This window comes from Telopea speciosissima, chromosome 4, assembly GCF_018873765.1.
Source record: "Telopea speciosissima isolate NSW1024214 ecotype Mountain lineage chromosome 4, Tspe_v1, whole genome shotgun sequence".
Taxonomy (NCBI): domain Eukaryota; kingdom Viridiplantae; phylum Streptophyta; class Magnoliopsida; order Proteales; family Proteaceae; genus Telopea; species Telopea speciosissima.
The window spans coordinates 59,849,999-59,875,032 of NC_057919.1; the positions used below are offsets into that span (position 1 = coordinate 59,849,999).

General features: G+C 37.7%; 1 protein-coding gene across 3 annotated transcripts; it reads right to left on the reverse strand.

The window, feature by feature from the left end:
• Positions 1-918: 918 nt before the first annotated feature.
• Positions 919-18,668, reverse strand: LOC122660255 (sodium/hydrogen exchanger 2-like). 3 transcript variants are annotated; one of them, XM_043855475.1, is made up of 15 exons: positions 18,425-18,665; positions 18,203-18,321; positions 17,789-17,886; positions 16,647-16,706; positions 16,505-16,551; positions 16,214-16,408; positions 15,398-15,444; positions 12,307-12,373; positions 11,656-11,756; positions 11,367-11,468; positions 1,971-2,109; positions 1,804-1,866; positions 1,643-1,732; positions 1,036-1,416; positions 919-981 (listed from the first exon to the last, which is right to left on the reverse strand). In XM_043855475.1, the coding sequence occupies exons 1-14, from the start codon at positions 18,602-18,604 to the stop codon at positions 1,087-1,089; spliced, it is 1,638 nt and encodes a 545-aa protein (XP_043711410.1). In that variant the 5' UTR covers positions 18,605-18,665; the 3' UTR covers positions 919-981; positions 1,036-1,086. The 3 variants fall into 3 exon arrangements, with proteins under 3 accessions (XP_043711410.1, XP_043711411.1, XP_043711412.1); XM_043855476.1 differs by lacking the exon at positions 919-981 and having other exon boundaries at positions 1,309-1,447; positions 18,425-18,667; XM_043855477.1 differs by lacking the exons at positions 919-981; positions 1,036-1,416 and having other exon boundaries at positions 1,663-1,732; positions 1,804-1,847; positions 18,425-18,668.
• Between the last annotated feature and the right edge of the window lie 6,366 nt (positions 18,669-25,034).

The window sequence follows — 25,034 nt, forward strand, 5'->3', positions numbered from 1 at the left end:
GTATTTAAAGGCGGGTTCATTGGTGAGTCCACCTATCAAGACCAAAAATTTCGAAAACCCAAGTTCGCAGTTGAGCGAGGAAGACAAGCTTCAAAGAAAATTTTTTGGCAGGTCTCCTTCAACCTCCACTCGTCTTCACCTGCAACTATCTTCTCTCTCTCCCTTCAAATAAACATTGTGTAGACTACTCCCACCAAATCTACCTGGTTTCATGCCCAAAAAAAAGGATTATCAAAATTTAGTTTACTGGGTAATGCGCAAAGCAGTAATTTCAAGTTCAAAATAAAACACCACCTCCAATGCAACTTCAACCACCACTACCGCCACCGCCGCCACCACCACCACTTCCTTCACTTACACTGCCACCTCCACTTCCACCTCCATCCCCCCCCCCCCACCACCACCACCACCACCACCACCACCACCACCACCACCTCCACCTCCACCATCACAATCACTGCTACCGCTACCACCTCCTCCATCACCACCACCACCTCTACCTCCACCCCTACCACTTCCACCATGCCACCACCACCAAATTTTTGGGTATTCAATTGCATTTTTGAAAATTTATAGAAGTTCCAAAAACAAAAATTATTATGCATAACAAACGCGCTTTTGTTCCTTTTCTGGCCTAGAAACAAAAATTATTGTGTTACCAAATGCGATTTTTTGTCTAGAAATTTGGCCCAGTAATAAAAATACAAAAAATCGTTTCTGGAGTAGAAACATAAGTGTTATCATGCAGGCCCTAAATGACCTCTAATAAACTGAAAAGCCATTCCCAGTCCTTTTGAGAAATATTGACTTTAATGGACCCAATTAGGCAAGTCTGGCCTGGTTAGATCCCTACTTCTTACAGTTTCAGAGCTAATCTATTAATTTTCTCTTTAATTTTTACAGCAATTTAAAGTGCAAATCAAGATACTTTGATATTTCCTACAATAGTAAGAACTAAATTTATTTGATATGAGACAGACCCTTAGAATGTTAATGGTAAGAGTAAAACCATATATAACTATGACAAAATGATGTCTATGGCAGAAAATGTGATCCTATATGTTATATAAGTAAACAGGGTTGCCTTCAAGTTTGAGAAGGTACTTCTTCTGCACCAGTGGGTGAACTAGGAACAAATGGTACAAAACCGCGGCCCCCGAACATTGGCCTCATGAATCTATCATCAAACTTCCTCCAGAAGTAGTGCACAGTTGACGTGGGATGACTTATTAGCAAGCTTAGACTACTTCTCCTGGGGAGTGTTTGATGGCCACCCTCATCACTTGGCAATCCATTTTCAAGAAGCGAGATATTTAACTCTTCGAAGCTTGGGAATTCAGATGCATCTGTATTTGATTGCTTTGAATTTTGAAATAGCAAAGCTTCAATCAGAGGCTTTGTTATAGATCCAAACACCTATTGATGGAAAGGACTTTTAATCAACTCTCTAAAGATTCCAATACGCATGCAGTTATGTAAATGATTGTTTTTAGAGAACCACATTTATATACATATAGAGATGGCTTCAGAAACTACACAAGCACAAGGGAACAATCGGAACACATGACTCACTCTTCTATATACCAGAAACTTAGAATAGACTAAAGAGAATATGAAAACAGTCGATGTACTAAAGACATACCACTGTACTGAAGAGGACAACAATTATGGTGCAAGTGATCATACGTGCACGGTCTTTTGAGGATGTTGATGTTGAGCTAGAATCTGTAAACTGCAACATAGATTGTAGATTGTAAAATCATCTTAGCTACCTAAGAAATGAGTTGCACATTTTAGACGTACCTGGTTATATGATAAAGCAATTGTAACTGCACCTCTCATTAGGCCTGCCCACCAAATTATGAACTGACATTCAAATCATCAGGAGGGTAAAAGTGATTTTTTTTTCCTGGTCAACAATTAAAATGAATAGCTGTTTTGCTTTGTATTAAGTTGCACATGAAAATCACCTGTTGACGAAATGTAATCTTTGCATTCTCTCTTTTTCTGAAGTAGTTAGCAATGTTTGCAAGAGGGAACACAAATGCAGCTCTTCCAATCAGCACTAGAGAAAGTAGTGTCGAACTGATAGCAATTGAAGTCCCTGCACTGAAACAAAGAGGATAGCATGAACAAGAAATGTCATCTATTATCCTAAACCCTAAACCCTAAAGTTCCATGCACGGAAAAACAGTGAGGTCAGACTCCAGGAAGGAAAGGGGGGGGGGGGAGAGTAAAAACACTAAATTGCATGTCCAGTAATTGATCAAATTGACAATTTTCCTTTACCCAACAGGAAGTCCTAAAGAATTGAAACAAGAAAGATAATTTATGCTAAACCCCACAAGAGCATGTCTATCATATAGATAAACACGCATGAAACTTATTCTCTGTAAATGTTAGTCAAGTAATGTATGGCCAAATGAAGGAAAATAAATAAAAGAAAATGTCAGATTAGCTGAGGAAAATACCATTACCTACATGCCAAAGTAAAGGAGATGTGTAGAGAGTTGAAAGTTAAAGACAACAAGGGAGCAAGGGAAAGATGAAGGTAGGAGGTTGAGGAAGGAGAAGAAGAGAGGAAGAGAAAATGGTGCAATGTTGTGTGTTGGAGAAATTATCTCCACCACACCTATATTACTGCACTAATGAGATAGAACAAATTACATACACCTCCCTAGGGAGGTAAAAGGAAAAAAAACAGAAAATTACAATAATAGGGAACTAGTAAACTAACTAGTTCCTAAAGTACCCTTACAACATATAAACTCTAACATTCCCCCTCAAGCTGGAGAATAAATATCATGCATTCCCAGCTTGCATAATAGGGTACCAAACTGAAGAGAAGAAAGCCCTTTAGTAAAGATGTCTGCCAATTGATCACCAGTCTTCACAAAAGGCATGCAAATGCAGCCAAAGTCCATTTTCTACTTGATGAAATGTCGGTCCACTTTGATGTGCTTTGTTCTGTCATGTTGCACCGGATTGTGAGCAATGCTTATAGCTGCCTTGTTATCACAATAGAGCTGCATAGGGTCATTAGTATCAAACCCCAACTCTTGAACCAATTGCTTTAGTCAAATAAGTCACAAACTCCATGTGCCATTGCCCTAAATTTTGCCTCTGCACTGGATCTAGCTACAACAAGTTGTTTCTTGCTTCTCCATGTGACCAAACTACCACCTACAAATGTGCAATAACTAGAAGTAGATCTTCTATCTGAGATGGATCCAGCCCAATCAGCATCTGTAAAGCCCTATATCCTCAGGTGATCATGTCTGGCATACAACAGTCCTTTCCTTGGGGAGGACTTCAAGTATCTAAGGATGCGGTATACAGCATCCCAGTGCCCACTCTTGGGGGCATGCATAAATTGACTCACAACTCCCACTGGACAAGAAATATCTAGGCGAGTCATAGACAGGTTAATGTAGTCCTAGATAGGTAGGAGACCTACTAGGAGCTAGATAACCAGGACTTGCTGAATGGCTAACTCGATGGGGCAGAATTGATGTAAATTAGGGCAATTCTAGGGTTAGGTTTATGAGAATGGGTTAAATCTTATATGGTTCGAATAGGCAGGTCTAGGAGAAGCTAATAGTGTAGGTTTGAACAAGGTTTGAATTAAAATTAAAATTTCAAAAAATAGGGTTAGGATTTCGGGTTTTGGAAATTAGGAAAAAGGGATGAAATTAGGGTTTAGGATTGGATTTTTGGGGAGGGCTTTGGGTCGAATGTTCTAGACAGTGAGGGGGAGATTCGGCTGTGTTTTGAATGGTTTTGGATGGCTAGATAAGTCTAGGCAGTAGTTAGGGTTTTTGGGTTTTAATAGGGTTGAGGGGAATTAGGGTTTTTGAAGGGAGAATGGCCCTAGGGTTCAGATCGAGTGTAAGGGGTGAGGAGAAGGAGATGTGATCCAATTTTGGTGGTGTTCTAATGAGGGAATGGTGCTGGACAGATTTTAGAAGAATTAGGATTTATGGGGATCGATGGGTTTTTAATGGAGGAAGGCAATGGGGATCAATTAGGATAGGTGTGGCTTGGTTGGAGGACGCTTGGTTGGAGGACTAGAAGAAGAAGGTTAATTACAAAAACTGTAAATCACTTACTGATTTGCAGATCTGTAGCAACAGCAGCTTGAGAAGAACTAAAAAAGGACCTCCCGATCTACAAGATGCAAGGAGTCACTGGAGATCCACCAGCCCTTCACCTTGATGTTACCCACAAGGCAACCTTGATGTTACTCACAAGGCAAACTCATGTAGAGCTCAACAGCAGCAGCAATGGCAGCAGCAAAACTGTGGGGGAGCCTCCCACAATTTCAATATTAATAATAGAAGGACATAGGCCAAATCCTAATCTAAACAAAACACTCCCTCACTAAATCATGGAGAGGTGGACCTAATTAAAACAACTTAAAATTTTAAAAGGGTTAAAAGACCTATCTACCCCTAATAACTTAAAATAAAATACACTTAATTAAATCACTTAAATTAGACCAACTTAAATTGAACCAATTGGATGCAACCAATTTGAACCAGTTCAATTAAAAACATAAAAATATATAGAACTAACTAAGGCTCCTACTATGACCCTATGCCTAGGGTGGCTTCTTCAACTCGAGGAGGCTTGGATCTACATCACAGGTACATGAGTTTCCCCACTAGTCTCTGGTACTTCCCTACATCAACAAGTGGGGGACCACAATCTTCTCCTAATTTGTGATTCTACTTAATAGGAGAACTTGCTGGTTTGCAGCCCAACATCCCTGTCTCTTTCAACAAATCAAGAACAAACTTCCTTTGACATATGTTGATGCATTTCTTGGATCTTGACACTTCAATTCCCAAAAAATACTTCAAGGGACCCAAATCTTTCATCTCAAACTGTTGAGCCAAGTAGGACTTCAGCCTAGCTATCTCACCACTGTCATTTCGAGTCACAATAATGTCATCAACATAGACAATAAGGGTTGTAATGGTACCATTACCACTCCGGGTAAATAAAGTATGGTCAGCTCGACTCTGGGAGTACCCATTCTGTAGAATAGCCTACCTGAACCTCTCAAACCATGCTTTTGGGGACTGTTTGAAACCATATAAAGCCTTCTTGAGGAGACATACCTTGCCTTTAGCTGAAGGAGACTTTAAGCCAGGAGGGGGCTGCATGTATACTTCCTCCTCTTAATCACCGTGGAGGAAAGCATTCTTCACATCCAACTGCAACAGTGGCCAATCTCTATTGGTTGCTAATGACAAGAGAAACCCGATTTAAGTTATGCTTAGCTACAGGAGCAAATGTCTCCTGATAGTCAATCCCATACACTTGACTATACCCTTTAGCCACCAACCTTGCTTTGTACCTCTCAACTGCATCATCAGACCTATACTTGATTGTATAGACCCACCTGTATCCAGTGGGAATTCTCCCCCTGGGAAGATCTACCAATTTCCAAGTATCATTCTTCTCAAGGGCCATCATTTCCTCAGACATGGCTTGCTTCCACTTTGGGTCAGACATAGCTTTAATGAGATTCTTGGGAATGGAAACAAAAGATAGAGAAACAGTGAAAATAAGACCTGTAGGAGAGAGAGCATCATAGGAAACAAACTTGGCAATAGGATTAGTGCAAGCTCTCTTTCCCTTTCTAACACAATTGGAAGGTCAAAATCAGAAGGAAGAGAGGGTATATCACCTGAGTGAGGATGGTAGAGCTCAGGATGTGGATCCAAAGAGGACTCTTGGCAGGTCTTCTTTCCCTTTCCCTTCAAGCATTCACCTCTTTTGTACATAACAACCTCATTTTCATTGCTAGCATCAACATCAAAATGAATATCAATGTCAATAGCCACTTCTTTGTGTTTCCCAATGTCAAGCATAAAAGGAGAAATAGGTAGGGGAGAAAGAAAGGAAATATCATCAATAGCCTTTTCATTCCCACAATTCGCCCCTTGAAGAGGGTGCTGATGAGGAGCAAAGAAGGGAACGGATTCAAGGAAGGTAACATCTTTGGAGAGGAGACGCCGACGGGAGGAATGATGATAACACTTAGCCTTTGGTATTGGAATAATACCCAAGAAAAAAGCATTTGAGGGCTTTGGGGTCAAGTTTAGTCCGAGAGGATTTGTTAACATGAACATAACAAACACATCCAAAGAGGAAGGGAGAAAGCAGAATCCTGGGGAGACAAGATTTCCATAGGAGATTTAGAACTAAGAAGTTTTGTAGGCATACAGTTGATGAGAAAGCGAGTAGTAAGAAGAGCATCAAACCAAAAAAGTCTTTGGAATATGCATGCCAAAGAGAAGACTCTGAGTGACCTCCAATAAATGGCGATTTTTCCTCTCAGCTACCCCATTTTGTTGGGGTATGTCAACACACGCTAGCTGATGGATAATGCCATGGTCAATAAAGAAGGTTTAAAGGCTACCAAACATGTACTCCCCCCCCCCTTTATCAGAACGAACAATTTTGATTCGAGTGTCACATTGAGTAAGAATCATCTGATAAAAATTTTTAAATGCATCACAGACATAGCTCTTATGTTTTAGCAGAACAGTCCAAATAGAGCGGGAATAGTCATCAACAAAGGAAACAAAGTAGCGATAGCCAAGCAAAGAAGTAGTAGGAGAGGGTCCCCAAACATCAGTATGTATAATATGAAAAGGAACAATGGATCTATTGCCATTGTAAGGATAAGAAGAACGACAATGTTTAGCAAAGAGGCATGGTTCACATTGAAATACATGGGAAGAAGGAATGGGAGAAAACAAATGTGGTAATTTTTGTCTCATAACACTAAAAGAAGGGTGACCCAAGCATTGATGCCACAATATCATAGATTCAATAGTACTATTGTCACTATGCCCACATGCATAGGACTAAGCAGTAGGTAGGGGGGATATTCCTAGATCAAGAAGGTAGAGTCCCTTTTCCTCACGTCCACTACCAATAATCCTCTTTATTACCAAATCCTGCAAAACACAATGATATGGAAAAAAAAGTGACAACAATTCAAGGATTTGGTTAAATGACTCACAGCTTGCATAGTAGGGTACCAAACTGAAGAGAAGAAAGCCCTTTAGTAAAGATGTCTGCCAATTGATCACCAGTCTTCATAAAAGGGGTGCAAATGCAGCTAGAGTCTATTTTCTCCTTGATGAAATGCCGGTCCACTTTGATGTGTTTTGTTCTGTCATGTTGCACCGGATTGTGAGCAATGTTTATAGCTGCCTTGTTATCACAATAGAGCCGTATAGGGTCATTAGTATCAAACCCCAATTTTTGAACCAATCGCTTCAACCAAATAACTTCACAAACTCCATGTGCCATTGCCCTAAATTCTGCCTTTGTATTGGATCTAGCTAAAACAGGCTGTTTCTTGCTTCTCCATGTGACCAAATTACCACCTACAAATGTGCAATAACCAGAAGTAGATCTTCTGTCTAAGATGGATCCAGCCCAATCAGCATCTGTAAAGCCCTCCATCCTCCGGTGATCATATCTAGCATACAATAGTCCTTTTCCTGGGGAGGACTTCAAGTATCTAAGGATGCGGTATACAGCATCCAAGTGCCCACTCTTGGGGGCATGCATAAATTGACTCACAACTCCCACTGCATAAGAAATATCTGGGCGAGTCATAGACAGGTAGATGAGGTTTCCCACTAGTCATAAATTCCCCACTGATAACAAGTTGAAAGTTAAAGACAGCAAGGGAGAAAGATGAAGGTAGGAGATTGAGGAAGGAGAAGAAGAAGAGAGGAAGAGAAAATGGTGCAATGTAGTGTGTTGGAGAAATTATCTCCACCACACCTATATTACTTCACTAATGAGATAGAACAAAGTACATACACCTCCCTAGGGAGGTAAAAGGAAAAAAACAGAAAATTACAATAATAGGAAACTAGTAAACTAACTAGTTCCTTAAGTACCCTTACAACATATAAACTCTAACACATATAAACTCTAACATAGAGATGCAAGCTTGGGGTTAGGGCCATTAGTTATGAACCTGATCAATCTTCATTAATAAAGTAAATATTTAAATTTTACAATATGTACACCTATTATTATCTCCCCATTAAGTTGGGATAAGGCTAAGTTTGTTGTTGTTGTACACCTATTATCATCTCCCCATTATGATGATGTCTCTTAGAGGATTAGAGTAGGATGGATGAAGTAGAGAAGTGCATCCGGAGTGTTATGTGATCGATGGATCCCTTTAAAGCATAAAAGGAAAATTTTATAGGACGGTCATAAGACTGGCTATGATGTATGGCGCGGAGTGTTGGGCAATCAAGAAGTGCCATATAGATAAGCTAAATGTAGCGGAGATGAGGATGTTGAGTTGGATGAGTGGCAAAACCAGGCAAAACCAAGAAGGATAAAATAAAGAATGATATTATTAGATCTGGCCTGGAAGTAGCCCCGATTCAAGATAAGCTACGAGAAAGTCGACTGAGGTGGCATGGCCATGTTCAACGGAGGCCTTTGGATGCTCCAGTGCGGAAGAGTGACTCGATTATGATTGAAGGTGTTAAAAGAGCTAGGGGCAGGCCTAAAATGACCCTAGGATAAGTGGTGAGGAAAGACAAGCATAGTGTAGGACTAGCTACAAGTATGTCGTTGAATAGAGCAGTTTGGAGGGAAAGGATCTGCGTTGCTGACCCCGGTTATTGAATTTAAGACTGATTTGTTTGTTGCTGTTGTTGTTATTTTCCTTTATCTTTTATCTTACATTCACTAGGATCCATTTAGCCGACCCTATTTAGTGATAAGGCTGAGTTGTTGTTGTTGTTGTACACCTATTATCATCTCAATTCAACTTAAGCCTAATCTAAATTTCATGGGGACAGCTATGGGTACCTGTATCAGCCATTCAAATTTATCAATGGCCATACAGTTACTAAGCACAAAAGGAAGCTCGCAAGGAAAAAGAAGAATCTCATATTACAATTTTCTTTTTTCAAAAGCAAGATTACACGATCTTTCATTTCTATCTTTTACTCCCCTCATGAGAATATCTATTATTGAAAAATGGAGAATTAACCTCTGAATTTGAATATATTCCTTGTCGGCCATGGGACTTGATCTAAACCATTATTGTCTTTGAACCAAACCACAATCTGAATCATTTTTTTGCCATTTAGCAGCATAAGGACAGAATCAATAGCTTGAAGCTGATGTTGTCGGACTTTACCAGCTTTGGAACCTTTTCCATAAGCAACAAGGGACTGATCTGTCTGATCCTGAATGATATCACAAATTCGACTCACATCTCTGTTTAAAAGGTCATTAGCATTAATATGATGTTCCCAAAGGATTTGATGGACGACACAAAGTCGAGGCAAATTCACCCAGCTGTCAAGGTTCTAAAGGAACTTCAAGAATTAGGAGAATCAATGACATTTAGGTTTCCACTTGATAAAACCTAACTGTATGACTAAAATATTTAGTTCAATAAACGACCTTGGAATCAAAAGGTCTTCAGTTAAGTAGATCAAAGACAAAGTAAATGGTATGCAACTTTAGCTACACTACGACGGCGAATGAGGTGGTCAATATCGAGGATAAAGAGATACCTCAAAGTGATTTTTTCAGATATCTGGGCTCTCTCGTAAATAAATAAGGCGATATAGAGGATGATGTTTCCCAGAGAATTAAAATAGGATGGTTGAAGTGGAGAGGTGCAAGCGGCGTTCTGTGTGATCGGTGTATTCCTTTAAAACTCAAGGGAAATTTTTATAGGACTGCCATTTGACCTGCCATGTTGTATGGTGCAGAATGTTGGGCAGTGAAGAAGCGGCACGTTGATAAAATAATTGTGGAGGAGATGAGGATGTTGAGATGGATGTGTGGCAAGACTAGGAAGGATAAAGTTAGGAATGACCATATTAGAGCGGAGTTGGGAGTAGCCCCTATACATGAGAAGCTACGAGAGTGTCGTTTGAGGTGGCATAGTCATGTTCTACGGAGGCCTCGGGATGCTCCAGTTTGGAGGAGTGACTTGATTCAGATTGAAGGACCTAAAAGAGCTAGAGGCAGGCCTAAAATGACCCTGGGAGAAGTAGTGAGGAAGACATGCATAGTTTGGGCCTCCTCTCTAGCATGACCTCGAATAGAGGTGTTTGGAGGACCTCGATTCATGTTGCCAACTCCTTTTAGGTGGTTTTTATTGTGTTTTCTGCAGATGTTGTTGTGCTCTTTCCCTTTATTATTTTTTTAGTCTCAGTCTTGCAAGGATCCATGTAGCTGATCCCATTTAGTTGGGATAAGGCTGAGTTGTTGTTGTGATGAATTTGTTGGGCTGGGATTATTGATTTTGTAAAAAAATTGTTTATGCTAATCTGAACCTCCCATGGAAGATTCTTGCATTTAATACATCCTTCTTGATGGCTAAATCAGGAGACTTAAGCAGTTGCGATGATTCCTCTCGGAGATTTATATGCTTCAAAGAATCATGTGATGTTTAGAATTTGCAACACCTACAGTTGCAGCATTCAATTATTAAGTGATTAATAAATACTTAAGCTTCCCTGCAAAGGCAGAATTTAGTAGGTTGGGTATTTCTTAAAGGGAGCATCTGAATGACACCTTTATAGGTGTATTTAGAATTTGACACCTTCACTCAAATGCCCCTTGTTTTATTCCCAAAAAAATTTATTGTCGTTTTTTCAATGAAGGTAAATCTGTCATTTAACATAGGAACTGCATTAACTATTGCATTAAATGACTTGCAACTTTTTGAAAACCCCTTTTTTACCCCTGCATTGAATATTGTAATAAATAAATAAAACAAGGGGCAAAAAAGTAAGGTTACAAATCTATTGACACCTTAAGGGTTGTCAATAAGAAAATCCTTTCTTAAAGATGGAAAGCTTATGTAGTGGTTGAGGTAACCCTAAAGTAAACGCGAACTCATGGAACTTGTTGGAGTATATTATGACTGAACCAAGTGATTGAGGTATATTCAATGCTACTAGAAGGCAGTAGATCTTATTTATTTCCTACTAGGAGACTATGTCTACAGTCCACAACATTGCATAGTCACATTGATAAGGTGAGATATCCACTTCATTAGATGACCCCAAGGCCTCCTACCTCACCCAAAAACAAAAATGAGTTTGTTTCCATGTATGATTTGAAAGAGAAAATTAAATCTATCACTAATTATCAAACAGCAGTTCTATTGGACCCTACAGCGAAATCTTCCATGAAGGCTCCCAATCAGGCAGCTAGGTCCCAATGGCCAAACAGACACAATTTTAAATTGATTTTAGTTTATCACATTAGATGCAACAAATTTGAGAGCAAATTCAACAAAATAGTAATCAATAATTAGCTTAAGAGAAACAATGCCTCACCTTGTATGGCTTGCTTTCCACTTGTCAATGTCGAAGGCATCCATACCAACATACAGGAATATAAAAGTTTCCGCAATAAATGAAATAGTTGCAAATGCATGCCTGAAATCATGAAATCATAAGGAATTAAAAACTTTCCACTGAAGTTCCTACAGCATTTGTATGAGTAACCAAGACTAAAAATATTAAACAGCATGCTAAGAACTAGAAGCCATCCCCAGAAAATAGTGAGTGTGGCAAGAAGGTACAATAACTAAAATAAACGACACTTAAGTAGATACACTCTTACTTGGTTGTTATCCTTGAGCTTTCAGTAACATTATGCCATGTATAATGTGACATGACAATGCCACAAAAGAAAACTGTTAAAATCCCACTAAGGGATAAGAGCTGCCAGGAAAAGAAATTATTCATCATTGTTAGGGAAATAGTAACTGTAGGCCAAAAAGCACACTGCATGAAAATCTAATATTCAAATAGATGATTCACCAAAAAACAAAAAATATTCAAATAGATGAAGTAATACACTAAAAATTTTGTGTCATAATAATAACATAAAGGAGATAAAAAATTAGGGCATTTAATTGGTAAGGAGATGGATAAGGAATTCCCATATGGCCATATGCAAACCTAGAAAATAGGAATTCCCTAGAGGCTGCAGATCATAAATATCCAATAAACAAGTGTAATCCTACTCACAGAATATATGAGAAAGCTAATAGAACTGTACGTGGCAAAAAGAGGGGGAAAAGTCAATATAAATCTTCTCTAGAGTTTAAAAAAGGGACATTACCCAGTGCTGGTCCCACCTATGCAGGGTTCTGGGAGGGGTGACTTGGAGTCGGTACTAACCTTGGCATTTTTTGCCAAAGTGGCCATCCTCATAAATCTACCCTAGAGTTTAAAAAAGGAAATATTCACACTCCAAATACTTTATTACCTCAGCTAACATGTATGATAAATATGCCATAAGCATCATAATTGCAACTTCACGATCTGTGGAATGCCTGCAGATAGAAGATCAATGATGTGAAGTCAGCTTGGAAAAATGGCATGGTTCATGATAATAAACAGATTGGGATTATTCATTAATTAAAGGAACGGTAAAGAAGCCATATATAAGTATTTTGTATTTCTATCTTTCTTTTTATTTTATTTTTTTGGGCGGGGGGTGGTGGGTTTAAGGGTGCTTCAAGATATGCTACCACAAATGAGCTGTTTCTTAAGAAATGAAGCACCAGGAAAGTAATCATTGATGCTTTGAAAATGTAGCTTAATTCCCAGCCACTTTATAGAAAAGACTGGAATAGATGACTTGGCGGCTGTAGTGGTTACCTTTTAGTCAGTCTATTTTGATCCTAAAGAAAGTCTGAAGTTCAGTAGATGATTATACAACTAAAACCTAATGTTCCAACAAAATTAAATAAAGTTGTCAAATACTAATGATTTCAAACCACAACCTCCCCCACACACACAAAAAAGTAATAAAAAAAATAAAAACATAGAAATGAATTAGCATGGGACATTCTCAACAAACACCTTTATTTACCAATGGTAGCTCAAAGATAGGTAAATGAATAGACAAAACCAGATCCAATACGAGTCAATGAACAGTAAATGAGCTTATAGTATGAGAAATAAACTAAACAATCTCATGTGAAGATTAATCTGATTCAGACAAATCCCATTTAGTTGAAGAACTAGAATGTTACGAATGATGAAGACTTTAAGTTTGACTGAGAGGATGATAAAAGGGCCAATGTACTTCTCTGAGTCCTGCATGATTTCTGTAGAACTAACAGTTTCCTCATAATAATTTTTTAAAACATTTTTCTCAAGTAATATTACCTCGTTCTCCCTTTAAGGTTGTATAATCTTTTATCAAGAGTTCATGCTTTTAGTTGGCCGTTTGCAGAGAAGTTTAAATCTAACTCTTTATTTGTTGAATTATCTCCCTTGATTTACTTCTGTTCCATTACATTTTAGTGTGCCATTCTGCAACTTTCCCTATGTTTACAAAATGGTCATATCCTTTAGTAATGTTATATCTATTTTTATTGAACTCTCATGTCGCTCCATTCTGTTTCGCATGAAACATGGAGCCTAAGAAGAAAGCTACCAAATCTACTGTTTCTTCTTTATTTATTTATTCTTTTTGCTGTATTCTATCTGTAATTTTCTTCTTCCCATCCCCCTTGAGACATAGAACCTAAGATTTTGTCAAGTTCATTGGTTCAGGTTAGTTGACTCAGTCTCTAGCTTCCATTGCTCTTGCTCTTGCACCTTTGTTTAACAGTCACTACGAGAAGTCAACAGATATTCAAAGGTGCTGTTTGCCCCAGCTGCAAGGACCTTGGATTGTTCTGGCCAAGTCCTCTTATAATCCTCCAATCACACTTGAGAGAGAGAGAGAGAGGACACATACATTCTTAATAATGTTGGTCAAGGTTTGAAGTATCAGTATTGGGTTTCGTATCGAATTGTATCAAAGAGACGCAAGATATGCTAAAAATACACATGGTAATGATCAAGAAACATATGAAAAAGCTTATGATACATGCAAAATACAGTTTTGAAGCATAAAACACTATAAATAAGTAAGATGTAAAATATATCATTATAAAAAGGAGAACAAAGTACGACGAAACAAGTGCATTAAATTGATTATGTATAAAGGATGAGGCTTCTTACATGTACTAATACCAAAAAAGATGTCATTTCAGTTTAGGGAAGATTGATGTCATTTCAGTTTAGGGAAGATTTAGGATTTAGATGTGCACATCATTATAAAAAAATCATAGTTTGATGCAATCATTTAGGTTGTTTTTCACTAATCTAGAGATCCATTGAAAACAAAATCAATATTTGAGCAAAAAATTCTGACTTTTTTTTATAGATAAAAACTGTTCATGCGCAAATCTGGTTTTGATCCTTGATTTCAGGCTGTTTAATCTTCAAATGATGATGCAATCAACACTACAAGAGTCACTTTTTCCAGTAGAAGAAAACAAATCAAGTTGATTTTACCAAAAAAAAATGAAAACGAATAGAATGCCTTACAGGAGCTCTCAGCAAGTGCTTTGCAGTCACATGTCGTGTTCTGTAGTTTATAAGAGATGTCGAGCCTATCAAGAGGTATAGACCGTATCAGCTCACTATCGACCAATTACAATCGATACAATTTTTTTTAGGTATCCTATTGGTACCTTAAAGATACGATGTGTATCAGTTAGTATCGGCGGATACGGTAGGATACCTAAAACCTTGATGTTGGTTTCCTCCAATAAGTCAGTTCTAGCTACTGGATTTTTCTCGAATATCCAATTTTCCATCTAATGATTGGAAGATAGTCAGTCATATGGCTGAATTCTAACACATTAATGTAGAGAGACCCTCATTTTCTTTTAGAATCTCTCTTGATGCTGAATAAATTTTCTTACTTTCCTTTTCATGAAAGAAATTTCATCCCAACTGGGACTTCTTTAAAGATGACCAAATCCAGGTCCAAGGCCAACAGTAAGTATCAGGAAGTTGCACCTGCTTCAGACGATAACTCCGAATCAGAAGGTGCCATGCCATGTATGGGCATCATCATTGCACTTCAACGTTTAGCTTAATTCAAATTATCCCTGTTCTTAGGTACTATGTCACCAAACCCTGATCCCACTTTAGTGTCTCTGAGTTGAAGCTTGTTAAATTCATCCAATATAAAATGAGGTATAAGGTAAGTACATCACTATTATTCCTCTCCTTTAGAGGATCACTCCTTTCTCTATTTTCTTTTTTGAAACCATCAATGAGTTCTTCCTCAATCTGAAGAGAGGTGTGCTATTGAGATTTACATATCATGCACTAATGCTACATGATGTGTACATTTATAGGTAAAGCTAAAATTATTTAATAGACATGGAAGCATCTTTAAAAAATGCATGCAGTATGATGCTTAAACACTGTCAGACATGGATAAGCCTAAATGGAGTAGAGCCAACATAAAAAAACTTCGAATGTGTAGCTTAAGTTTTCAAAGAAACCTTCCAAAGTATAATGTCTTTATAATGTAGGCACTGATAAGACCCACCTGGAAAGTAGCAAGGAATGGCATAGTTAGATAACAGCATGAAAGTCTTTTAACAAAAATGTATTCAGTTCGTAGGATTGATGGAAAAAATTCAAACGAAGAATCTCAATTTTATGAAATAGAGGAAACTTTGAAGCCAAACTCAAACATTAAGTTCAACAAGTTGAAGCTAGTAAGAACTTTACTTTTATGACATTCTAAGCTTTGAAAACTGCTTAATTAAAATCATTAATAATACTACAGATACATCCTCTATATTTACAAAATATAATGCCCAACAAAAAGAGGAAAAGAAAAGAAAATAGAACAGAATAGACGGTAACATTTGGATTACAAAATAGGATGTTGTCCAAGCTGGGGGCGAGAAAAATAAGACAGAATGCTATCCTTAGATATGTAAAAGATTTTGTTTTTCTAAATTTGAGGTCAGCCTTTCGACATCAAGCTACACATGGTAGGAAATTTGGCATTCATTTTAAAACGAAAGAAGGGATGCAAGTTCTACTTCAAATCTTTTGAAGATTAATAAATCTAAGAAGAAGAAAGATGCAAGTACTTGTGAACGAACATGGAAAACTCAAACAGCAACCACTACTTCAAATCTTTTGAAGATTAATATCAAAATCCACATTCCACCATAATGAAGCAGTTTTCATTCATATTTGGACATGGGCTTACATGGCCTGAATTGACGTACACTTCATATAACCAACATGCTTACAGTGATCCATGTGGTCGTACATACACAAGCAAAGAACTAAAAACTTACTGCTATGCCAAGCGCGGTACTTGTGCAGAAGAGGTAAAGGAAGGTCCCAAAAAGTTTTAAGGCCAGGAAAGCATTGATACTGCTGAGATCAAGTTTTTGAACTGCATTGAAAAGTACAATAGAGGTTGCATCATTCACTACTCCCTCCCCGAATACAAGACTATATAGTAAGGGTGTCTTGTCTTGACTGAGAACCTTCAACATAACAAAGATCAGATATTAGTAACATATCTTATAACTGTTTTGCTCATAAGTACAGTTTTGGATCTATTTAGACATTATCAGAATAACCTGTAATGTGCAAACAGAATCTGTGGCTGATAATATGGCACCAACAGCTGCAATACACCAATCAAAGGATCTCAATATGAACAGGGAAGCAAAATAACAAAGCTGAATTTCAAACCCAGTATACTTGAGTAGTAGTAGTCACCTAAATAATCTTGAGTGAGCAAGGATGCCAAGCCAATCCTTTTCAATAGAAAAATTGCACCTAGGAAGAAAAAAAAAGCAACCCAATGTTAGAATGATGAGGATGTCAGTGAATCTAGGTCAACTCTAGAATTTGGTACTGAAGCTGTGTATTGCAAAGAAAGATTTCCTTATATCTCAGGAATAAACTCAAAGGGCATTATTTATTACTCTATGGTGTCCCAAATCAGGAATGGCAAGATCGTAAGCTACATAATTCAATCCAACACACTTATTCCAGTTTTGCCATGTACCAGGTGGTTAAGCCAGTTGCATTCACTGTCTAATTCAGAAGGCTTTATATTACAATCCAGTGAGCCTGAAATGTTTCTGCTCTCTTTACTGAACCAAGATGATCTAGAAGCACAACGACACGATATTCACACTTCAGATGAATAGGAATATAGTGGCAAACAGGCATAATTCCTCTAGCAGACTTCAATTCATGTAAAGTTCTTGTGCCACAAAAGGTTCTTAGGAAGCATAGATGAGTTGTCCTGCAAAGCCTATGACTCTCATAATCTTTCACTTACTATAAATAGTCTGCCATACAAAGAAGTGTCACTATGATTAGGATTTAGGAAAAGAGGATCCTTGAACTATATAAGATAATTGGGATTATTATACTGCATGGAAAATGGAGAAACAAGAAGAAGAAAATGACATCCATAGTTTTGTTTGCATTTTCTTTTCACCATATTTATAATTTTGTCCCAAGTGTGGAAGCCTAAACGGACTGAATTGTCTTCTCTATTAATTAGCTCATCTTCTTTTCGATTTTTTTTTTTTTTTTTTTTATCTGGGACCCGGGTCAGCCCCTGAGATTTTATTAAAATTATCCAAAATAGGGAAGAAAACAAGGGGGGGACATTCCCGCCTTACCCCACGCCCAACTGAAACCAAGATTCATAAACCTAACCACTCGAACACTCAAAGCAATATCTTCCTCCCTACCCCAAACAGAGAAAAGGTTATATTCTAAACACAGGCAAACCCCAAGCGTCCATCTCCTTTTCGATATAATGTGTAAGTCTTTAAGAAAATAAACATCTTAGAGGTTGGGGGGTGAGGTGGGGGAAGCAATGGAAGGAATACTTAACTCACCTAGGGAGATAAGGCAGAATGATATCAGTGTGCCAATAACCCCAAATGACAATATTGTTGAGAAGTTGCGAAAAAACTGCTTCTTCTTCACCTGAAAACTGGAAAATGTACTTAAAATCTCATAAATCAACAAACATAACCAAGATATTTGTTTATCCGAAAATACTATTTTGTTCGAAATCAGGCGGAAATCACAATTTGCAATATCTCATCTCCAACAAGTAAGATGGTCCATCCGAATCCAAGACAGAGTAGCCCCAAGAAAAGAGAAAGAGAACAGAACATTGGGGGTTGGGGGTGGAGGACCCAATTATTATTCTGCTGCTAGAACACATATGGCTTAGAATTAACTTCAAACATATCGCCTACATTGAAATAAGAAAGCAGGGAACTCTATTGACAAATAAGTCTTACCCAGCATTGAAAATGATAGGAGGAAGCAGATAAATGAAGAATAACTCCTCACTGAAATTAAGTATCTTCGAGCTATGGCCTTTACTCACCAACAGAACTACAATTCCAGCACATAATCCCTAGAGCCAACAAAATTGAGTATAAATCATCTCAGGCCAAGCAGAACATGAAACGCCCGTATTGAACAAAACCACCGAAAATGGAGAAGAAAAAGGAACGAACCAGAAGAAGAGCAGTGATAGACTCGTTAGCCCATCGGTTTTCTTCGAGAAGATGACCAATCACGATGCAGGTACAGAGTAGAGTGAAGAACACAGTGAGGGAAACAACAACTTCCTTGTTTAGGAAAGAGGAAGTAACAAGCTCGGGTATAAAAGAGGACAATACAACAGAACCCGCCATCACCCACTTCTAGATTTCTGAATAGGATTGGGCATTCGTATTTTCAAGTTGGGTTGGAGTTTGAGAGATCAGAGGAGAGGATGGATTGCTCCAAAGAGAAAATGATCACTTCTGTTCTTGTTTCTGGATGAAAAATTCTGGTTGGTAAATGATTCCTCGTCTGAGCTAATGAACTTTTATATATAGAGAGAGAGAGAGAGAGATTCTTAAAGAACTTAAAGAATGGAATTACTGCTACTCTCATACGAATACGACGAGACATGACTGGATAGAATGCAACAGGATCGGAGCAGACAAGGGAAGACTGGTTGTTGCTCATTGCAGTGGCCGTTAGTTGGTGGCGCTTGAAAACTTTCCCAGTTGTCCAGGTAGAGTAGTAGACTGCTACTCGAGCGTCGGGGTTCCACTTTCGCCCTGGGGCCTGCCGTGTAGGAATAGCCGAAATCTGTTTCCGAATTCGTGTCCGTATCCGTTTAGCATTATTTGAATCCGTCCGAAAGCTAAACGGATGCGGATACAGATAGGCTATTGCTATCCGAAAAGCTATATTTACATGTAAATGGATAAAATATTCAATCCGTATCCATGTCCGTATCCATTTAGCACTATCCGAATCCGTCTGAAAGCTAATCGGATGCGGATGCGGATATAGCACTATCCGAACCGAATCCGATCCGTTTACATCCCTACTGCCGTGTGCGCCTCACATACCGCAAGACGCAAAAAGACCGCTTTACCCCTGCCCAAGCCCTTTGGCCGAGCGAGGGTAAGGTGGTCTTTTCCGCCTTGTTGTGTGTAAGGTGCACGGCAGTAGGGGCAGGACAGAAGTAGAGGATGATCCTTGTACGCGCGCATACCATCAGGCATGGTTTGCTGTGGTATTTTGGTTTGGTTCGGTTTGATTTGATTCACGATATAATATGTTTAAATTGAAATGTGACAAACCGAATAATTTTCATAACCTCAAAATAGAAACTGAACCGAATCGTTTATGTTTTATTTGATTTTTGTATTAACTCAATTCAAATTCAGTTTAAATTTATATCTCTATGGTATATGATAGGATAGAGTGTGGTTATATTTAAATGGGTAATTACAGATCACCCCCTGGTCTTCAATTGAAACTCATATCACCCCTTGGTTTTGAAAAAACTCAAATCACCCCCTGGTTTAGACCATAAAATGACAAATTAGCCCCTAACGTTAGTTTTATGCTGTTAAGTGATGATGTTAGTCAGTTAAATAAATTTAAATCCCTAAACTACCCTTGACCAATGTTGAAGATGAAGGAAGGGTAGTATTGTAAATTTAATTATAATGTTTTATTACAAGGGTAAAATAGTCCTTTCACACCAATAACTAACAGCTGACTAACATCGTTACTGTAGAGGGGGATATTTGAGTTTTTTCAAAAACCAAGGGGTGATCTATAATTTACCCTATTTTAAATTTTTAGGCTTTAATGAAACTTGATGTGATATGATTAGTTATATTATGTCTTTTGGTTCTTTTTCTGTTAAATTAGAGGGGAGTAGTTTTGTTTTTTTTTTTAACCTTCTAGGGATATTCGGCAAAGGGTCCTCTCAATCCATATATATTTATTATTGTGGCGGATGCTCTTTCCCGCATTTTGAATGTATAATGAAACTTTAATTTATTTAAGGATATCAAGATTGGGAGGAATTGTTCTTAAATAACTCATTTGCTTTTTTGTTGACGATACATTTAGTTTTGTAGAGCTAATGAAAATGATATTTAGACTTTGCGGTTTGTATGCTATTTTAATTTTATTTCAAGACCTCTCAGGCCAACAAATTAATTAAAAAAAATAGGTGTAATGTTTAGTAGTCGAGTGGGAGAGGGCATTAAGAATATGGTTTTTTTGGTAATATGGGTGTTAGGGCCATAGAGGATAGTGATTTATACTCCAATTTTCTTCCTAAAAAATAAATCTCAGATATAGCACAAAATATTAAATAGGGTGGAGAAAAAGTTACTGATTTATACTCCAATTTTCTAAATTCTTGGAGTGGTATAGTTAAAGTTTTACCTATCTTAAAAAAAAATGATTTGTTGACGAGTTGGGAATGGATTTAATATATCAATATGGGATGATCTTTGGATTCCTAACTTATTTGATTTTTAAATTCCTAATAATATCTCGATTAACCTTTACTATTTTTTTTTTGTTTTTTTGTTTTTTTGGGTATTAACCTTTTCTATTCAATGGTGAATGATAAATGGAATAGTAGTCTACCGCAATCCCTCTTTCTCGGAAATATTACTTCATCTTTTTTTTTAGGGGAATTTACGTCTACTATCCCTGTATTTTCAAACAATTATGTCTATCACTCTTGGAATTTTAAAAATTACATATGTACCTTTGAGTGCTAAATTTGTTAGTTTTATTTTGAAAAGACAATTTTGTCCTTTCTTATTTGTTATTAAGAAAATTTATATTTACCACCCATGTGGTTTCAAACAACATCTACCACCCTTGAATTTTATTTTTAAATTCACCAAAAAAATGGTGCTTTTACATATTAACACCCATTTGTTTGAAACACCATCGTCTCAAAAGGAAAAGTCGTCGCTCACACATCCTCTGCAAAATCAAGCATAGCACTTCCGTCGGAGCAATAGGTGATCGCAAAATGGAAGGTCGTTGGCTTCCAAACCCTTGTCGCTGCAGATAATAGGGTATGCAACGGTAACAAGGTTGGATGGGGTGAGTTTAATAATAACAAATAAGAAAGGGCAAAATTGTTTTTTCAAAATAAAACTAACAGAGTTAGCACTCAGGGGTACGTACATAATTTTTAAAACTCCTAGGGTGGTACATAATTGTTTGAAAACACAGGGGTGGTAGACGTAAATTTTCCTTATGTAAAAGCACCTTCTTTAAGGGTATTATGGCTATTTAGTTATATTTGGGCGATGACATCATCACTTAACTATTCTTATCTAACGGTAGGAATACGTTTGTAAGAATCTTTCAAAATACAGGGGAGGTTTATGAAGCTGATGAAATTCCAGGGATGATAGACATAATTGTTTGAAATCACAGGGGTGATAAACATAAATTTCCCTTTTTTTTATATTCCTTTATGCTATAAGCCATTATATGATGCATGGTCTTGTCCCCTAAGTAAGAAAGGTCCCCCTTCTACTAGAATTGCAGGTAAATGGATTGTTAAATTTCAAGATGGTATGTCTTTCATCTTCTACTTCGGCTATGTTCTAGAATTTTATTTGGATATGAAAATGCATCCAAAATTCTGTGTTTTTTTGTGGAGAGTTATGGTTGGTGCTTTGAATATTAATGGCCGACTTTCGGCTTTTCTTTTGTTTTTTTAAATAAAAAGAGCTTTATTATGAAAAACGTGAAAGCTCATGGCTGAGGATTACAAAGATCAATAAGTCATGGTTCAGAAATGGGCCACACCATAGCACCAATTGCGCCCTCCTTACCAGGGAGTTAGCACAACTGTTATTCTCCCTTGGAACATAAGTGAAACTACATGTATCAAAATAGGCAGACATATGCACAATATCCTCCAGGATGCCACGAATGCTAAGAGGAGACAAAGATAACCCTCCTTGTATGTAATTGACAACATCCTTATTATCGAATGCAATAAGAATCCTATCGAAGCCTTTCAAAATACACTCCAATTCCTAAAAGTGTATAGTGCGGCAGTGCTAGGTGGAGATGTCGACACCTGGCAGCTCAAACATTCAACGGTTCTAGTATAACAGAAATCAACGAGCTCAAACCGTTGGATGTCCGAACTGTCAAGTGTCGACATCTCCACCTAGCACTGCCGTATTGCACACTTTTAGGGAATTTGAGAGAATTTTTTTTCACAAAAACTCCCGACCGCTCCACCTAATCACTTTAAGCTTTTGGCTATCCAAGGCAAAAGTAATTATATTGACCCCAAGAGACTTTCGTCGCCACATCATCACCTCTAAGAGAGGTGGTTGTGGGTTTGGGTGAAGAAAGTGATGTGATTAATGATATTGGGAGAAAGTTTTCTGTCTGGGAGTGTGGCCTATGCCAGCACTCCCATGAGTCTATCTCTCTCCTCTCCATATGAAAAGACATATTTGCCCCCTTGTTTTGAGGAGGAGAGAGATAAACACATAGGAGTGTTGGCGAAGGCCACACTCCCGAACAGAGAACTACTTCCCAATGATATTTACTAAGACAATATTTTAGAAGTCTTGTCACATTAGAAAGAAAAAAAAAATTAATCCAAAAGTAAAGATAAAACAAAAGGATCGGGTTTCCCTCTATCCACATCCCATTCATCAAGGGGCGGGAAAGGATATCGAGAGGGTATTTTGAAACATCAAAAATCCTAGGAGTACGGGAACCCTAGAATGGTGGTTGAACTGTCTTCTATGGGTGGAGGAAAACTTTGTCCAAAACAAAATGGCGAAAATTGAAGAAAAGATTCCCACCATTGGAAATTTGGAATGGCATAATGACTTACCTCTTATATTCAAATATCGAAATACCCTTGACAATGTTCCAAGAATCTCAACCAAGCACCAAATCCCATAAGAGAAGAAATTCCTTCTTCACCATGAGTGAAGGAAAACTTGATCGTAAAATGAAAAATACACCAACAGAAGACAAATAGCTAATCCATTTTTTCAACAGTGAGAATCTTCTTCATGTTTCTTGCCAATCCATTTTTTCAAAAGTGAGAATCTTCTTCATGTTTCTTGCCAACCAAGGGTCAAGAAGACGTAAGATTATAGCGTAACTCACCTAATATTCTTGTCTAAGCTTTCTTTCTATGTGCATCACTTGTCAACCTTCAATTTAAAGGGAAAATCTTTCTCATGATGTCAAGTATTATTTTCATCACATTGGTTCTTTATCATGTGGGTCCGATATGCATAATTCGGTTACCTCCACACCCTGCCCGAGTGCAGTGGTGCAGTTTGCAGATCCTTACCCCCCCCCGCCCCAATCGTGTTCGGCTCTTCTTCTACAACTTGTCCCACCTCCCTCTTTCCTACCAGACACAAACAGGGGTGAAATAACCAACCTACCCAGTGCGAATACCCTACCCAAGTGGGTTCACTTCTGTTTGTGTCTGGTAGGAGGGAGGGAGGTAGGGCAGGTCATAGGACAGGAGCCGAATCCCCCAACCACCCCACACATACACAACACACTGGTATAGTAGGGAACCTTCTCTCCCATTTAAATTAGGCTACGTTGCCAGTAACAAAAGTGAGAAGAAATGTGAGACTACTCTCTCTCTCTCTCTCTCTCTCTCAAGGAGACTTGGTTTTATGCTCAAAACACATATGTAAGAAAACTTAGATTGATTAGGTAAGCTATCACTTTTGTGAAATTTTAATTTATTCAGCAAACACAATTGTCATAAATCATAAATGACTCGCAAAGAATCACACTGTGGCTGCTATTAGGCACTATTCCATCCCAAACCTAACCATTATTGTGAGCAATCTATTGTTCTATCAAGAATCCAAAAAATAAAGAAAGATAAACTATTAGAATAAAAAGAAAGTAGTTGTCCATGTACCAACGGAAGATGACTTTCTTAGCCATCCATTTTTACTTTTTAAAGGAGGTTATTTGATTGAATAGACCTTGAAATTTGACATGTGGTCAATTTAAACTATGTCCTCTCTATCCAACGTTCGGAATAGACACATCATCTATATCGACGTGGCTAAATAGATGCCTTGAAACATTTGGATAAATAATAGACCTTTGTGACAATAACAATTCACCTTATCCATTTGATACCGAAAGGTGATGTTTCCATATTTACATTTTGTTTAATCTAAACCGTCAGTTCTTTCCTCTATGCCTTATGTAGTTTAAGATTTTCCCTATTTATACTCTCTTTTCCAAACCTAACATTCAATTCAAGGTTAAATCAAGTAATAGGGCTAACCCTAATGATGTTCAAACCTAACACTTCAATTCAAGGTTAAATCAAGTAATAAGGCTAACCCTAATGATGTTTAATTTAATCAACTAATTATTAAAGGTTTATATCACATATAATTCTAGCCCATGTAAAGCCTTAGTAACAAAGGAAATTTGGATCATTCCCAGTTCCACCCTCTAATCGCAGAGTTCAAATCCACTTCCAACAGGAGCCTAAAGGCTTCGTATAGTTGCAAATAAAAGGAAGGGAAGTGAAATTGATAATAAAAATAAAGAAAAATTTTATAATCATAATTGTGTAATCTACTTAAAACTCTTTTTCCTACCATAGTATTAGATAGTTTGGTGCTATTGTACGGTGTATATGAGTGGTTGAGACCCTACTCCCACCACCTAGATATCCGATGTTTTAAAAAAAAAAAAATTCACCGTTTTTAATTGACTTTTTCCAATCTTTTGATCACCATCCGTGAGGGCGAGACCTATTACCTT

Coding starts and splice junctions, on each gene's coding strand:
- LOC122660255 (XM_043855475.1), bottom strand. CDS start 18,604: ATGGCGGGTTCTGTTGTATTGTCCTCTTTTATACCCGAGCTTGTTACT. Junction 16,409..16,504: donor ATTCTGTTTGCACATTACAG/GTTATTCTGATA, acceptor GTTATGTTGAAG/GTTCTCAGTCAAGACAAGAC. Junction 1,417..1,642: donor TTGTCCTCTTCAGTACAGTG/GTATGTCTTTAG, acceptor TTCCATCAATAG/GTGTTTGGATCTATAACAAA.